This window comes from Gobio gobio (assembly GCF_949357685.1).
Source record: "Gobio gobio genome assembly, chromosome: 22".
In the NCBI taxonomy this organism is placed as follows: domain Eukaryota; kingdom Metazoa; phylum Chordata; class Actinopteri; order Cypriniformes; family Gobionidae; genus Gobio; species Gobio gobio.
In genome coordinates, this window is record NC_137118.1 from 34,944,894 (window position 1) to 34,962,939 (window position 18,046).

Genomic DNA, 18,046 nt, shown 5'->3' on the forward strand with positions numbered 1-18,046 from the left:
TTACAGAGATAATATTAGAGATTATATTTACGACAAATTATTATTATTTATGCGTTATGCGTTGCTATTGACGACGGCCATTAAGTAAAGAAATCCCACAGAATCTAGCTTAAAAAAGTGCTTAGAGCTGCTTTAGTTATTTGTTGTTTGTTTAATTTCAAATATAAAACTTGTTGAAATGTTTTAAGTGTGTGCATCTGTTCTTTTTGAACACTTTCATCTTGTTTGAACAAAACCGTGATAATATTGATAACCGTGATAATTTGGGTCACTATAATCGTGATGTTAAATTTCCATACCGTTTCATCCCTACTTTAGTGTGAATAAGTAAAAAAGAACTACAAACACCTTGAATTAAATACTGGCCTTCTGGACTTACAAAATTTTGAGCAGGAAAATATAACTTTTATTTATTTTATCCTATGATATTAAAATTAATCTAGATTTAAATTACATCATGTGGCTTGTGGTGATAGTGGCACCAGTTGCTGCGGTAAATGTGGCATATTCGAGCGATTCTAAAATATTCTCCTGTTTAAATGCATATTGCCTGCCGTGCACAGTTAAGCTGATGCCACCGGCGTGGCGGTGCCACCGGCTTGGGCCCGTCATCGCTGCTCGCAGCTTTAATTGTTGATTTATTATTATCAATGTTGAAAACAGTTAATATTTTTGAGGAAACCGTAATACATTTTTGTCAGGATTCTTTGAATGATAGAACGTTTAAAAGAACAGCATTTATTTGAAATATAATTTTTATAACATTTTAAATGACTTTACTGTGATGTTTGATCAATTTAATGCATCCTTGATGAAAAAAAGTATCAAAAAGTTTATTTATTATACATTTTCATGGCATGTTTCATCTACTCTATCATTTTAAGCATGATCCAACACAGTCTAGATGCACATATTGAATTTTGTCTTCTCCAAAAATAATAAATCTACTGATGCATTGATACAGCGATATCTCTTCATTATTAATAACTGCAATGCAAGGCTACTCGGCTTCATTCAGATCTGCAATGTGTGAGACTAACCAAAACTGTCTGGGGAATTATAAATTCAAATAAACCACAATTAAAATTAACTAATTAAACTGTCATTTGTTGTTTTCAGTTCATTAAATAAGCAAATGTGTTTGTTATTGTAAAGCATTCACAGCAGCTGACACTGACCTGTATGACTGCACTAAACCAGCACGTGTTCCCCACGTTCTTCAGCCCTACAGGACAGTTATCCTGCCTCTTCCTGTCGTAAGGGTTGGGTGAATCGCTCCATACTTCTGTGTGCGTGCGCTTTAGACTGGCCTTGTTCTCAGCGATGCTGGCCTCCAGGACTCTGAAGCACAAAGACACCAAACATCACTTCTGTCTGGTCGCACAAGGTATGAAAGAGTTCTGATGTAACTCTACTTGTCATGTGATTCATTTTACACTGAAATCTACGGTTAAAAGTACAGTGAAAAGCCCACCTGCTGATAGCCTGCTCTTCATCAGTGATGCCCGTCTCTCTGAAGGCCCTGTTCGACTCCTCCAGACTGAGAGCGATGGCCCGCTGAAGGTCATCTTTATCATCTCCAGTGAGATCAATTACATCTGAAACAAATCAAGGAACATTCGAACATTCGTGTGGTGCTTGGAGTCAATTGTTTTATTTGTGATAATGCAATGAAACTTGTCAAATTGTGCGTACATACTTTTTGGCCAGGCTGTCATACAAAGAAATTAAGAACATGTGCAAAAACAAGAGCGAACCAGTGAAATATTAATAACTGATTATATTGTATTAAATGTAAGCTTTTTTTATGAGCTTTATGGCCATTTTTTGCATAGTAAAATAAAACCTGTTTTGCTTTTTTTGCCAAATAATTTTGTCATATAAATAACTTAACCAAGTTTAGCGTTTTGTTCCTCCCTCATATTTAAAATATGTAAAAAATGTAAAACATTTTCCTCATATTTTGATGTTTTAATCGAAATTATAGTATCTATCTATCTATCTATCTATCTATCTATCTATCTATCTATCTATCTATCTATCTATCTATCTATCTATCTATCTATCTATCTATCTATCTATCTATCTGTCTGTCTATCTGTCTATCTGTCTGTCTGTGAATCTATCTGTTTATCAGTCTGTCTATCTATCTGTCTATCGGTCTGTCTGTCTGTCTGTCTATTGGTCTGTCTGTCTATCTATCGGTCTGTCTATCCATTTGTCTGTCTGTCTGTCTGTCTATCTATCTGTCTGTCTGTCTGTCAATCTATCGGTCTGTCTATCTATCTGTCTGTTTATCGGTCTGTCTATCCATTTATCTGTCTGTCTGTCTATCCGTCTGTCTATCAGTCTGTCTGTCTATCCATCCATCCATCCATCCATCCATCCATCCATCCATCCATCCATCCATCCATCCATCCATCCATCCATCCATCCATCCATCTATCCATCTATCTATCTATCTATCTATCTATCTATCTATCTATCTATCTATCTATCTATCTATCTATCTATCTGTCTATCAGTCTGTCTGTCTGTCTGTCTGTCTGTCTATCTATCTATTTTAGTGCTGTCAAATTGATTAATTTCATCCAAAAAAAGTTTGAGTTTACATAATATATGTGTGTGTACTGTGTATAATTATTATGTATATAAATACACACACATGCAAGTATATATTTAAAAAAAATTGATAGAAAATTGAAATACTATATAAAAAAATATGTAAAAAATAATATATATATATATATCTCCACTATGTATATTATTTTACATAATAAAATTAATATTTACAAGCCAAATTTAAATGTAATATTTTAATATAATAAAACATTTTAAATACTAAAATTTAACAACATCAAATAAAATATACATATATTGTGTAACAGTGTAACAGATGTGTTATGTAACATTGAACACTTTTGTTAATCAGCAAATGTCAAGAATATCAAAATGCTCAAACATCACCCGATTACTTAGCCTGGTCCAACCAGACTCGTACATTTCATTTGTACAGAGAGTCTGGCCCCTCACCATTGACAAGTCTTAACTTCATTAAAGGCGGGTTCTCTGTTGAAGTTTAAAACTATTGGATCTACCCAGAGCCACTCTGGATCTGCCATAACCAATCGCCAACGTTCGGTCGTTACATATGTCATCTCAAACAAGCGCACGACATCAACGTCATCGTTCTCAGCCACTCCCTCTGTTCGCTGATTGGACCGGTAAAAATTTGATCGGAGAAAAACAGAGAATATACCGCAATCCCAGACGGAGTACTGAAGGAAAATGAAAATTGAGCGGAAGTAGGAGGGCGGAGCCAGGCTAACGATTATTCAGCCTGTTTGATATTTCGTTAGTTAGACAGCTCAAGAGGTTATAACACTGTCATAGTGATAGAAAAAATAAAGAATATCTTTTAAGTGCATGTCGAGCTCTCAAATAAAACCATGAGGCATCATGCCAAACTAACATTCCCTCTGTCAGCATTTTCTCAGCAGTAGAACGGGAGTTTGTGTCCTCATCCTTTAAAACAAGCTGGGAGGAGCAGCAGGCTGGATCTTTAAAGGTCTGGCTCTCCGAGATGATGTGCATGCACTTATAAGAGGGCTGCCAGAACTCCACTGTTACGAGTTACATGATGTCTCATTTCAGAATCGCTTTCCTAAAGAGGAATTTCAGCAAGACGCGTGGCAAAAACATTCATTCTCTGGTTTGACACAGCAGTGCTAATTCACTCCTGCAGTTTAGAAGTTCAATCAATCCTAAAGTCTCACGTGTCAGGCACCAAAATACAGATTGAAATCTAAAACAAATTGTCTCCGAGTTATTTTAGAACTGCTTAGAAATCAGTTTAGCATTTACAGCTGGTTTTGCACTCAGCTTTCCTTTGCGTCATGGCATTTCATTGTGCTTCATCACAGAGCAGCATAATCCTTCACTGGATTCCGGCCAATCATTGTTCTGAGATTTAAATACGTACTTGTGTCAGCCTGGCTGCCCACGCTGATGTATCGATCATTGGTGATTTGGGCCGTCTGGTAATAGGTGGCTTCATCTTGCTGCGGGACCTTGGCGTTCTTTTCGGTGAGATAGGCAACCGCCTCGGCTAGGTCGCCGTTACTGGCCTGGACACATACACATTTTGTTACATATATTACATTAGATGCAAATAATATTAAAAGTCCCTCTATCTAATCAGCTGCAAATAAATTATATAGAGAGGTAATGAAACGGAAAGCTCACCTGCAGTGCTTGCTGTAAAAGCTGAACATCTGTAGTTCCAGTAACTTCCCTCAGCTGGTTCAGTAATGTCTGCTGGTGCTGTGAGGAAAACGCAAGAGAAAACACTTTTCTAACAGAAACTGACAACCGTTTCATATCTTTCCTGTGCTCGTATGACTGTACATCCCCTCTATACTGCTTCATATCGACCGAAACTGTATATTTAAAGGGTTAGTTCACCCAAAAAAGAAAATTCTGTCATTAATTCCTCACCCTCATGTCATTCCACACCAGACCTTCGTTCATCTTCGGAATACAAATTAAGATATTTTTGATGATATCCGAGAGCTCTCTGACCCCTCCGTAGACAGCTATTTAAAGGGATAGTTCACCCAAAAATTAAAATTAGCCCATGATTTACTCACCCTCAAGTCATCCTAGGTGTATATCCTATTCATATCCTACAGATGTCATCCTACGTCATACGCTGGAACGCCAATCTCTCGTGAACGCGCATACAACAGTTAGCGGAAGTTAGAGATTACAGTTTGTAAAGTTTTAAATATGGATATTTTTCTTGCACAAATGCATCGCTTCACTTCAGAAGGCCTTAATTAACCCCCTGGAGCCATGTGAATTACTTTCATCATTTTAATAATAATCAAAACAGAAACAGCCATTCACTGCCATTATAGAGCTTGGAAGAGCCAGGACATTTTTTTTAATATAACTACGATTGTATCCGTCTGAAAGAATTAGAATGTCATATACACCTGGCTTGAGGGTGAGTAAATCAAGGGCTAATTTTCATTTTTGGGGCGAACCATCCCTTTAATTAATACTTTTAAGGCCCAGAAAGGTAGTAAAGACATTGTTAAAATAGTCCATGTGACTACAGTGGTTCAATCTTAATTTTAATGACAGAATTTTCATTTTTGGGTGAACTAACCCTTTAATTTGTATGTGCTTATTTCCCCTATTTTTAAATTGAGATTGGCTTTGCAGTCATCTAATGCTCATTTAAAGTCAATCTTTAATAACACTAATAACTTAATAACACTATTAAATGTAATCTTTAGTAAATCTCTAAATGATTATCCAATTTCATACTGCTGTGACGCCTAAATTCACTTGCAGCATTTAAAACTGACTGACTTCTATTGACTATTATGACATTTAATAATAAACCATATATCAGTTAACAGCCATAACATGAAAATATTGGTGTATGATGTTTCTGTTTTCAAAACCCAAGAGATGTGCTTGAGACATAAAAGTGAACATGATATTCATTTACCCAACACTAAACACCATTTTAAAGGGATAGTTTACCCATAAATTAAAATAGACATCATTTAATCACCCTAAAGTTGTTCCAAACCTGTGTGTTCTTTCTTCTGTTGAACACAAGACAAAATATTTTGAAGAATGTCAGAAACCACACAGTTGATGGAACCCATTGACCTCCATATTTTTTTTCCTAGTTATGGAAGTCAATGGGGTCCATCAACTGTTCATCTTCAAAATATCTTCTGTTATTTTCAGCACAAGAAAGAACTTAAGGGTGAGTAAATGATGACACAATTTTAATTTTTCGGTGAACTATCCCTTTAAAAAAAAACAAATTGTGGTTGGTAATTTTTTCTCTTTCTGTCTAAGTGGGCGGGTTTTGGCAGAATAAGTTGGCAAATGGATCAAACGTTGAAAGTATGGCTCTGAAAGACCAGGATCAAACGGGTTGCTGTCACCAGCACCACTGAGGAGCATCAGGACCCACTGCAAACAGAACATCATCTCACACTTCTGGATGGGAAACACAGAGCACTGGCCCTTTATCTCAGTCCTGGCTATGATCAGGAACAGCATGAGACAAACATAGACTGTGCCAAGCCGAAGAGGGAGGAACAGCGCTCCTCCCAAGACCGAAACGCAGTGTGACTGATCTGTTTCTACTCATCTGACCATTTTAGTTTTGGCTCCATCGAATGAATCACATTCAAATGTTCTTCTGCTTTCCTCATAATAAGTCTTGAGTTACGGACATCATTACATAATCTTTCAGCCAGTGGCTAAGGGATGCTGCACTGACCTTCTAATGCATTGCATGCCTTTCCGTTCAAGATATGACATGAAACGAGGTATGTGCGAAGCGGGCACGTCCCAACACTCTGAAGGTGGCACACCCCGCCCTGCCTGTGGTATGGACGCGCTGAGCTAAGTAACACACATTTCTCAACAGTAACATGATAAAGCAACACAAGCTCTGTGCCAAATAAGGGCTGCTGAAGCTAACAGCCTGTCCGCTTTCAGTTTATCCAAAATACAGTTTTATATTCCCCACCACCTGCTGCAACTGAAAACTCATCTTGTGTAATTAAGATCACAAAATCGCTTCTTCAGTTACTACATAACAATCTGATGAATAATCTTAAAGGGATAGTTCACCCAAAAATGGAAATTCTGTCATCATTTAGTCATGCTCAAGTTGTTCCAAACCTGTATAGATTTCTTACAAATATCAGCAGAAGAAAGAAATTCACAGGTTTGGACCAACTTGAGGGTGAGTAAATGATGACAGAATTGGAATTGGGTGAACTATCCCTTTAACTAAATAGAGCATTATACTATTAAAGGCCAAAACAAACAATGTGCACTTAAGATGTATCATATTAAACAACCAGTGGCTAAATATGTTTACAAACAGATTCGATCAACAAAACATTAAAACTAGCAAGAAAAGCCCAATATTTACAAACAGATTAAATAAAACACAATAAAAACGGGCATTAAGAGTATCTTTACAAACTTTACAGATTAAATAAATGAACAAAGCTAAAATGTCACAAATAAACAAAAGACTAACCGGATTAATATCAAACAAAAATAGCCCTAATGTTTACTACTGAAACAATCCCACAAAACAAAACTAAATCCGTCAACAACAACAACAAAAAATTTGACATCAAGAGTTTGTTTACAAACAGATGCAATTGAATCCCACATAAACGAAAACCATTAAGTTTCATGTTTAAAATCAGATTAAATAAATAACCCTAACAATAACACACATATATGGCACAAATGAACATGAAACCCTAATGTTTACAAACTATAACTAAAAAATATATATTTAACGTTATTTTACAGCAGCTGTGTGGGTACCAGAACATAAACAAACGTGCTACATCAAACATAAACTCAACAAGAGATATAATAACTCTTCTGAACACTCAAACGGAGACTTTGAGGGGTATTTTATAATATTTAAGAGTTTCACTGCCATTTCAGTGTGTTTTGAAGGGTAAGTTTAGCAACTTTAGCTCTGTTAGCACAAACACGACTAATTCGCGTCTTTTTGTTAGTTATACGGGCTTGTGTTGTTTTATTTACAGTTGTTTGTTGTTTTAAACGGTTTAAAATATTTAAAACTCATACGTATACAAGCACAAAAGATCCATTATATAAAAACAAACAGAAAACCGTAAGGCGCGGCTAATGTGATGCTATAACTAGGCCGCAGCAATCAAACTGAGCCACTGGCACTTTCAACGCCACCATAAACCTCCTTATGACACCGAACGAACCGAGACGAACCGATCTGGGCCGAACCGGGTCTGTGTGTTCGGGCGGTGCGCGCGCCTTACCTTCTGAGAGTGCTGCTGCAGGACATTCTGCTCCACGGTCATGGCCGGTTCCGATCCAGACGAAATGAACTCAGGTTCGAGGGTAAAAACGGAGCATACAGGAGTTAGAGGAGAAGAATATGGGAGAGTTTAAAAAAGAAAAACCCCGTACTCATCCTCGCTGCAAAGGCGCCATGAAGAACACGAGCAACACAGTCACATCTGACATCTCTGACATCCATTAGCTGGGTCTGGATCACACATGCGCGCGCGCCCGCCCATACGTCATAGCGATGGAGTAACATGTATAAACAAAACAATGCACATATAAATAAAGTAATACAATTATATAATCATTAAATAAATAAAAAAGTTATTTCCCAATAATAAAATACACACATATAGCCTATATACTGTACACTGTATGGAGCGTTACAATGTTATTACCATCGACACCAGCAAATTGGAAATGTAAACAGTAAACGATTATGAAACACTAAACAGTTCACGAAATAGCAAAAAATGTACATATTAGTCTATAATTAATTGTATTGCTTTTTAATATGGGTATTGACTTTGTAATCACTGCAACATACAAACAGGCCAAAGTCAGCTGACTGAGTTTTGTAATATCATGAAACGAAAGTGAAAGTTATTGTTTCTGTTCAGTGAAAGTGTAAGTTGTTAGTTGACAAATAAGCAGTAAAAATGCTTTTTTTTGTTGTTGTTGTTGTTGTGTAAAACACCACTTTTGTAAAACAAATGCATATTGTTATGTAGTGTGAAGTCTAATGTTTGAGAAAACATAAGGGGTCACTAACTTTTGAAAAATTTTACTGAAATGTGTCCTATGGTGTGACATAGAAAGAATATAGGGGTGTCGCACCAAAGGACAACAGAAATTACCCCTTTTAATCAAATGTATCAAGTTCTATGCATTTCTATATGGGTGAAAAAAAAATATTGTCATTCACAAAAATAGACACTTGTAAAATTATGCCTGAGGTATTTTTTTAACATTTGTATTCGTTTCTTTTTATACTTATAAAAGTATTTATTGAACCATGCTTGCGACAGTAACACCATAGGACAATTTTGAGATTTGGCTCAAAAATGTAAAAAATCTAAAGACAAAGCAGTTTCTATGTCAACAGGTCCATGTAAGCATTTTGTATGATGACCATTCTAATTATATTCATTTTTATCTTGTGTGACAGTGAAAATGCCATATCACGTCAACAAGCCAAGTATGACAGTTACACCTGCACAGACTGAGTGGGAAATAAATGATTTAAATATGGTTTGCAGTCTGGCTTATGCATCTTAATATTGCTTCTTATTGGGCCTTTTTATGAATATGAAATTCTCATGTGTTTATCAACATGTTGAAATAGATAGATAGATAGATAGATAGATAGATAGATAGATAGATAGATAGATAGATAGATAGATAGATAGATAGATAGATAGATAGATAGATAGATAGATAGATAGATAGATAGATAGATAGATAGATAGATAGATAGATAGATAGATAGATAGATAGATAGATAGATAGATAGATAGATAGATAGATGATAGAAATGATATGTCCTGCCAGCAGGTGGCGCTATTGTACATGCTTTCAATCAATTAAAAGTTCAACTCTGACCCAGACAGAAGAGTAAAGGACACAAAAAAAAAGGTTGGGATATTTGTACTTCTTTTTAGTGCATTTTTGCTGTGAGTTTTCCTTTTTCTCCTTTCTGCACTGAATAAGTCACCCGAATGAGAGCACGACCTAAACAGCAGTATCTGCGTCACTAGGGTTTTACTCCAGGTATCATTTTACTTACACCATGACACTCAATGTGTTGTTTTGTAGCCCTGTTCCAGATTTTTTTTTCCTGGAACTCTGTGTAAATATGGAGTTTGGTCTCTCATGATCCTTATAATGTGTGATATATATTTCACTGCATGTGTGTATCTACAGTAATAATCTGAGGAATTTCAAAACTGTTTCCTGTACAGTAATTAAGCACAGCTCTCTGTGATTGCATAAGATACATTTACAGGTCACAGGTCACTAAATGTGATGTGATGAAAATGCAGTTGGCTCCGCCATGGCAACCACATGTGAGTTCATGTTACAGCTGTCATCTGTAAGGTTAAATTAAAAATAACACTCACTTAGCATGTTACTCGCAAAGAACCCACAGTAAAGAATTCAGTAAAGTCAAACTAAACAAATACTCTCTTAACATTTTTATGAAGCATAATTCAAAGGTTTCACCGGTCAGTCTGGGGAATTTCCTCAACTTTGGGAATGGAAATGAATCTCCGGCGATATTCTACAAGTTGAGGCGGTCACTCTCTCTGACCTTTGCCCTCAGAACCTATAGTTCTAATCTCAATCTGGCCTCAGTGAGATTGCTTGACACTAAAATGCCCTTTCACATTTAAAAGTGATTTGTGGAAATGTTTGCGCTAAAGTCCATGACCCATGAAGCTGAATTTGAGCTGGCCATGCGTAGAACATATTTAAACAAACGTTTTCTTAAAAAACTGCTATCACAAAAAGAAAAATTTAATATATTGTAGCCTATATAAAATGTATGTGTATATCTATATATTATACTATATTATAATAACATTTTTAAAAATTACATCTAAAAAAATGTAATACATAGCATATCAATTATGTTTATTTCTAGATTATACAAGGTGTACTTACACAAAGATAATATACTTTATATAATATTAATAAATGATTTTAGATAACCCCGATATATAATGAAAATAATATTTTGCAATACTCTAACATTTAATTTCCAGATTTAAATTAAACATTTTTATATAAAAAACAAACAAACAAAAGTTTCGTTAAACATGCAACCACAAAAAGAGAATATATAGTATGAAATAAATATTATATATAGTATATATGGAATATACAGTATACTATATAGCATGAAAAAGAGAATATATACAGTAGTATTTTTCAGTAATATATAGTATATCAATTTTTATTTATATGTATAAACTGAGGCTCAAATTCCTGAGATCAGATAATATATATATATATATATATATATATATATATATATATATATATATATATATATATATATATATATATATATATATATATATATATATATATATATATATATATATATATATGGAAAAAAATATTATTTTTATTATATACATATATATATATATATATATATATATATATATATATATATATATATATATATATATATATATATATATATATATATATATATAAATAATAATAATAATAAAATGTAAATATATATATATATATATATATATATATATATATATATATATATATATATATATATATATATTTTTTTTTTTCTTCGTTTTATTATTATTTTCATATTATATTAATTATATTATATAAAGTAAGGTCCAAAATTCCTGAGACAAAATATGAAATATAATAATACTGTTTGTAATTTAAAAAAATATATTTACAGATTTAAATGGAAATGACATTAGGATTTTATATTACATAAAATACTAAAATAATATAAATATAAAAATTCTCAAAATGTAATTAATTGCTCTATTTATTGAAGTTAATTGAATATTCTTTCATGAACACTTAACTTGTGAAACTAGTTTTATTGAACTTGCATATTCAAGCTTTTCTCACATCATGCGCAAAACCCTAATATTATCAAAGGTCATGGGACCACATCTGTTCCAGCGCTGAACTTGAAATATCAGTCCATTTATCGTGCCATTAACCCATGAAACGTTAACTCCAGCATAAGTTAAGTGTGAATCAATTTTAAGCTCTTTTATGCTCTGTGGCACGAGGTCAACACACCACCAGTTGCCCCGCGATCAACAACAGGGCTCAGTGAGCGCTCTTAATGAAAGGAGAAGTTCTTCTGCCAGCTGTCACATTTCTGGTGGCCTTTGAAGAGGGGGCTGCTGGGAAATGGGAGGGAGCGAGGGAGGGGTCACAGCTGCAGGGCAACTGCAGATCAACCACAGTGAGTGAGCTGAAGATGTCAGAGAGAGACAAAGGTCACAACCCCTGAGGCACTGGCACAGACTTCAAGAGGCTCACCTTCACAGAGGAGCAGTAGTAGGTGAAACAATGGAAACAAAAGAATATCTGCAGCAAACAGCACTGATAAAAGCAATAAGCCCCACAAAGACATGTTATAGAGATTTGACCACAGTTAATGGGTGTTTGTTAGGCGTAAAACCTCCTTAGATGTGGAAAAACCTCTATAAAGCACAGTCTATAGTGGCTTATAGTCTATAGTTATTAGTGTTTTTCATAATTGCGTCAATGCTAAGCAAGTCACCATGAACTCAAAATGGCCCCTTTTTATGGAACATCGCAGTATTTATAAAAGTAATTTTTTGAATTCATATTCTTTCATCAAAATAATTTCCATTCCCTCTTGCAGCTCATCTCTTCTCTTCTCTGATGACGGGGCAACCTGTCACTGACGGTAACATGAGATTGACCAATAGCAAACCACCATTCAATGATCCAATCAAATCCAGATTCCCTACATTTTTTCTTGTTCTGGAAGCCGATTCACTTGAATATACGTCACAATATAGGAAAGAAAAGACATTTGCAACTTCCGTTTCATGCTGACTTTAAAGGTGCACTATGTAATTTTTTTGGAGTAAAATATCCAATAACCACTAGGCCAGTGTTATATATTTTGTTCAGTTGAGTACTTACATTATCCCAAATGTTTCCAACTATTTGTAAATCGTGAGAAATTGCTATTTTAACCAAGGAACGTGTGAGGGAGTCGCCTGTCGATTGCGTCATATCTGCGTTACCCTCGTTTTCCGGTTTTATTCTGCAGAAACGCTTTACTCTAACTGCAGTGTGAACAAGTGTCATAGCAGCCGCTGAGCGAATGAACAGAGTAACGTCATAACATCATTTTCAACACACTCAGATGTTTCTAATATGATAAACAGAGCAGCGTTACCTTAGCCTGGATGCCAGCCGAACTTAGCCCCGCCCACAACATTTTTACTTGGGCAGTTCGGTCTGGACTTGCTCAATAGAGAAGTAATTATGCCCGAACAGAAGCTGTTCGGACCAATGAAATTGTCAGGGCGGGCTTTATACGATGATGGACAGATGATCAACAGCAACGTAATCATCCACGTCATCAAAAGCCGCTTGGGTTGAATTTGTTCTAATCCTAACGGAGAACTTGTTCGTATATGCATTCACCTTCACTATTTCTCTCAGAAATGATGATCGTGTTGGTAAGTACTCTGTGTATCCTTAAATTCTTTTTTTACAACACCGGCAAAGTTAGTTTACACTCATCTTTTTCTTCTAAAGGCCTGTTCACACCGGGACGATTTTCGCACGCGTTTATCGCCGACGTTTAACGCCTCGGGACTAAACAATGGGCGCCAATGTGAGTGTTCACACCGACGCGCAAAACGCCAGGCGTAAAAGCGTAATTTTTAAAAAAAACGCCTCGGGTTCGTTTTTTTATTTTGACGCGCCGCGTAAAAAACTGGCCGACCAATGAGATCTGCGCTTTTGTTCACGTGCCTGGAGCTGCTGAAGTGACAGTAAAACACGACTTGGTGGCGCTCAAGCACAAAACGCTCTTGCCGAGCACACATTGATACGACGAAGAAGTAGTAAGTAGACAAAGAAGAAGATGAACTGCTAATGCTGCTTGCCAGTTAGCAAAAAGTGTGTGAATGGTTTTGTCCATATACATAATATGTCTATGGTTTTGGCAAGCACGTAAATACTGTCTCTCTTCTCCTTCTGTGTGACAAGCGAGTGTCAGAGGCTTAAAGTGCCGCAGCACCATCTTGTGTACCGGGAGCGCATCTACTGAATGTGCACGTTCACTCGGCGCAGCGCCAGTGAAAATCGCTTGGGTGTGAACACTCAAGACGCGCCGAAAAACGGCACGAAAAACGCTGGCGATAAGCGCGCGCGATATTCGTCCCAGTGTGTACAGGCCTTAACGTTAGTCCAGCGTGCGTGCAGACAGGGTTGCCAAGTGTTTACAACAAAACCCGCCCAATTGCTAACATTCCTCAAAACTAGCCAAAAACAAGCCCAATAGCTTTCCAAGGGGGTTCTCCGGGAAAAAAGGCATTTGGGGGGTAAAATATGTGTTATTTTGGAAGGACTGCCTGCTAAAATTCGCATTCCTGGGTCTGTATATCACATAATTGGGGTCGCTTCAACCCGCGGACATGGCAACACAGTGCAGTTGAGTTCTGTTGACATTTGACAACTAACGTTATGCGTCGCTCCGTTGCTCTGATTGGTTGTAGGTCTATCCAATTGAGGTCTTTCCTGGTTCGGTTGAAACACGCCCAATAATCACAGCCCAACGGAGCAGAATCAGACTCATATTCTGACTAGAATTGAGTATGACGACGTCAGGCTAGCGTTACCTCATACTCATGACTCAAACCGGAAGTGTGCCGGCGACTGTATCATAATAAAAGTCCCGCTGGAGACTGTGTCATAATAAAAGTCCTCATTAACAATCCCTCCAGCGGCCTTGCTCAGCTCCACAACACTCGGTCCTGCTCTGCTTCATACTACAGTAACGTTAATAATTGCATCCATGAACATGATTTCTGTCCTATCCCGATTCTTTTCCACCGGCTGTGAGGTGAAGACCACATGTCCCAAGATTCTGCGCTCAAACGTGGCGTCATAAAACTACGCCTTTGTTTTGAACAGGCGACCTCGAGTGGACGGAAAATTACATAGTGCAGCTTTAAAGGTACGTCCAGGTGCAGTCTAAAAGTTGCAATGTCTTCCTGAGTCTCTCATCTGTACCCGACTCCACAATTGGTAATTTCTGACATTTTGGCTGGTTTTGTGTTGACGTTGTATCCGAAGCTTAAAGGAGTTATAATAAATTATCTGGGGGGGTATTTTGAGCAGAAACTTCACAGACAAATTCTGGGGACACCAGAGATTTATATTACATTTTGTGAAAAGGGGCACTCCAGTATGGGGGCAATAGGGTTACCTTAAGTTTCCTTCAGGTCTATTACAGTCGCTTAGGCTCATTTCTCAGATCACAATTGAAATTCTCAAAATGACTTGTTGAAACTCCACATTATCTAGTCACTTGTGTACAATGTACAATTGTCTGCGGTTTCCTACATTATCAATTGCTTGTCATGTTGATCAAAATATATTACACAGGTCCTCTGTTGAATAGTCTTAATTCCCAAAACATGTTCGCTGTGATCGCACTTGTTAAAAGGTTTAAATAATAGACACAGCTAAATCGTTTGCGGGGATGTTTGAAATGAGATCGCAATCTTTAAACGATTAATCGTGCAGCTCTAGGTTGAGCCAGCTGTCATAATATTCTCTAAACATTTCTATTAGACTTTTGTAAATGTGTCCTGAATTGATGAATTGCTCTTTGTGAATCTCGACTTTCACAAATGAAGGGGAATGTGGCTGATAAGACAATGCAAAAGATGCTTTCTGTGCTGCAGTGCAAGGTTGTGATGTGGATGAGAATTTGTTCAGCCTTAGGGGCGTTTCCATATGTTAACCTTTCTGATTTTGTATTATTTCCCCTTTGTGCTGTAAAATATTCTTATCTTTTTCTTTTCTGTATTACATTGACGTTGTACTGTAATTTGTTGACATGCCAACAGTAAAAGCGTAAATGTGAATCCTGTCCAATCTTTTGCAATAATACGCCATACAGAAATTGCACATCCCTGTGCATTTTCAATAACTGTCATCAAAACAATAGCCATAATTTACATCAGATGGATGGATCTGATGGATAACAAAGTATAGTCCTGGTGGTTCCAGGAAGATTTGTCTGCAAGGGTACTGTTTAAACGCAGTTTCCTGACAAATATTTTTAAGTAGTAAAATTGCAAACCTGACTCTCTTTTTTCTTAGATAGATAGATAGAAAGACAGACAGATAGACCAATAGATAGATGGATAGACAGACAGATAGATAGACAGACAGAAAGATAGATGGATAGACAGACAGATAAATGGATAGACAGACTGATAGACAGATAGATAGACCGATAGACAGACAGACCGATAGACAGATAGATAGACAGACAGACAGACAGACAGATAGATAGACAGACAGACAGACAGACAGACAGACAGACAGACAGACCGATAGATAGATGTATAGACAGACAGACTGATAGATAGATGGATGGACAGACAGATAGATAAATGGACAGACAGACAGACAGACAGACAGACAGACAGACAGACAGACAGACAGACAGACAGATAGATAGATAGATAGATAGATAGATAGATAGATAGATAGATAGATAGATAGATAGATAGATAGATAGATAGATAGATAGATAGATAGATAGATAGATAGATAGATAGATAGATAGATAGATAGATAGATAGATAGATAGATAGATAGATAGATAGATGATGGATGATGGATGGATGGATGGATGGATGGATGGATGGATGGATGGATGGATGGATGGATGGATGGATGGATGGATGGATAGATAGATAGATAGATAGATAGATAGATAGATAGATAGATAGATAGATAGATAGATAGATAGATAGACAGACAGACAGACAGACCAATAGACAGACAGACAGACCAGCAGACGGACAGACAGATAAATGGATAGACAGACAGACAGACCTATAGATAGACAGACAGACAGATAGACCTATAGATAGATAGATAGATAGATAGATAGATAGATAGATAGATAGATAGATAGATAGATAGATAGATAGATAGATAGATAGATAGATAGATAGATAGATAGATAGATAGATAGATAGATGGATGGATGGATGGATGGATGGATGGATGGATGGATGGATGGATGGATGGATGGATGGATGGATGGATGGATGGATGGATGGATGGATGGATGGATGGATGGATGGATGGATGGATGGATGGATGGATGGATGGATGGATGGATGGATGGATGGATGGATGGATGGATGGATGGATGGATGGATAGATAGATAGATAGATAGATAGACAGACAGACAGACAGACCTATAGATAGATAGATAGATAGATAGATAGATAGATAGATAGATAGATAGATAGATAGATAGATAGATAGATAGATAGATAGATAGATAGATAGATAGATAGATGATAGATAGATGATAGATAGATAGATAGATAGATAGATAGATAGATAGATAGATAGATAGATAGATAGATAGATAGATAGATAGATAGATAGATAGATAGATAGATAGATAGATAGATAGATAGATAGATAGATAGATAGATAGATAGATAGATAGATAGATAGATAGATAGATAGATAGATAGATAGATGGATGTGTCTCTTGTGGTAAATTAATGGTATACAATTATTTCCTTTTGACAGAAGCCTGTGAGAATCAGTCAATCAGATAACCTTTAAGATGTAATTAAGCACCTGTGAATGAGTGCTTTTTTAACCAGCAGCTGTGGCTTACAACGCAGTCTGGTTAAACATTGACGCAGGAGGCCGTGCTTCAGCGTAGGAAATACACACAGCGGCTCCAAATCTCCATCTCAACCTGCTGAACCTTGCTGACCCCAGTACTTTGTCTTCCTGGAAGACCAAACCATTTCCTTTGTGTAGTGGGCTGTAGTTAAATCGTAAGGAGCTTGCTGGGCCGCCTCCAACTCACCCATCCCCCCCCCCCCCCCCCCAACCCCCCCCGCCCTGTCCACCGGCACAGTCCAGGATATCAGAGGATGTGAGACAGACAAACGGCCGCTTGTGAGGTTTAAACGTTGACCCCGGTTCAGACGTGTGACTTGTGCATTTGCCCTCTCTTCTGTTTTGAAGCCAAAAGGAAATCGGGGGTTACTGGCAGTTCAAGCATGATAAGAATCTCTGGATGGAGAAGTTCACATGGAGGAAAGGTTATGTGAAGTTGAAGAAAAGAAACCTCATTAGAGGTTTAAGGAAGTGGGAAGACGGCAGAAGAACAAGGAAGTTAAACGTAAAATCACAATTTTTATGCACTTTACAGCAGCTCTTAACGTATTTTGACATTTTTCGCCTTATTAAAAATGTCTGAATGTCATTGCATTAGATACAAGAAAAATATCAAAGATGGCATCTCCAAAAAAAACTAAATAAAATTTTCTAGACATTTTCTGAGACGATTTTTCAATGACTTTATATACTATAATATCT

General features: G+C 36.7%; 2 protein-coding genes across 4 annotated transcripts in view; one reads left to right on the top strand and one right to left on the bottom strand.

The window, feature by feature from the left end:
- usp25 (ubiquitin specific peptidase 25) overlaps positions 1–8,126 on the bottom strand; it is a 49,468-nt gene extending 41,342 nt beyond the window's left edge. For all 3 annotated transcript variants that reach the window (XM_079804766.1, XM_079804765.1, XM_079804764.1), the window contains exons 1-5: positions 7,869–8,126; positions 4,246–4,323; positions 3,983–4,127; positions 1,475–1,598; positions 1,179–1,341 (exon numbers count right to left, since the gene is read on the bottom strand). In XM_079804766.1, the coding sequence (XP_079660892.1) occupies positions 1,179–1,341; positions 1,475–1,598; positions 3,983–4,127; positions 4,246–4,323; positions 7,869–7,910 (552 nt within the window). In that variant the 5' untranslated portion in view covers positions 7,911–8,126. The remainder of the gene's footprint in view (positions 1–1,178; positions 1,342–1,474; positions 1,599–3,982; positions 4,128–4,245; positions 4,324–7,868) is intronic.
- serpinh1a (serpin peptidase inhibitor, clade H (heat shock protein 47), member 1a) overlaps positions 1–18,046 on the top strand; it is a 290,988-nt gene that overhangs the window by 54,674 nt on the left and 218,268 nt on the right. The gene's annotated exons all lie outside the window — the stretch shown is intronic.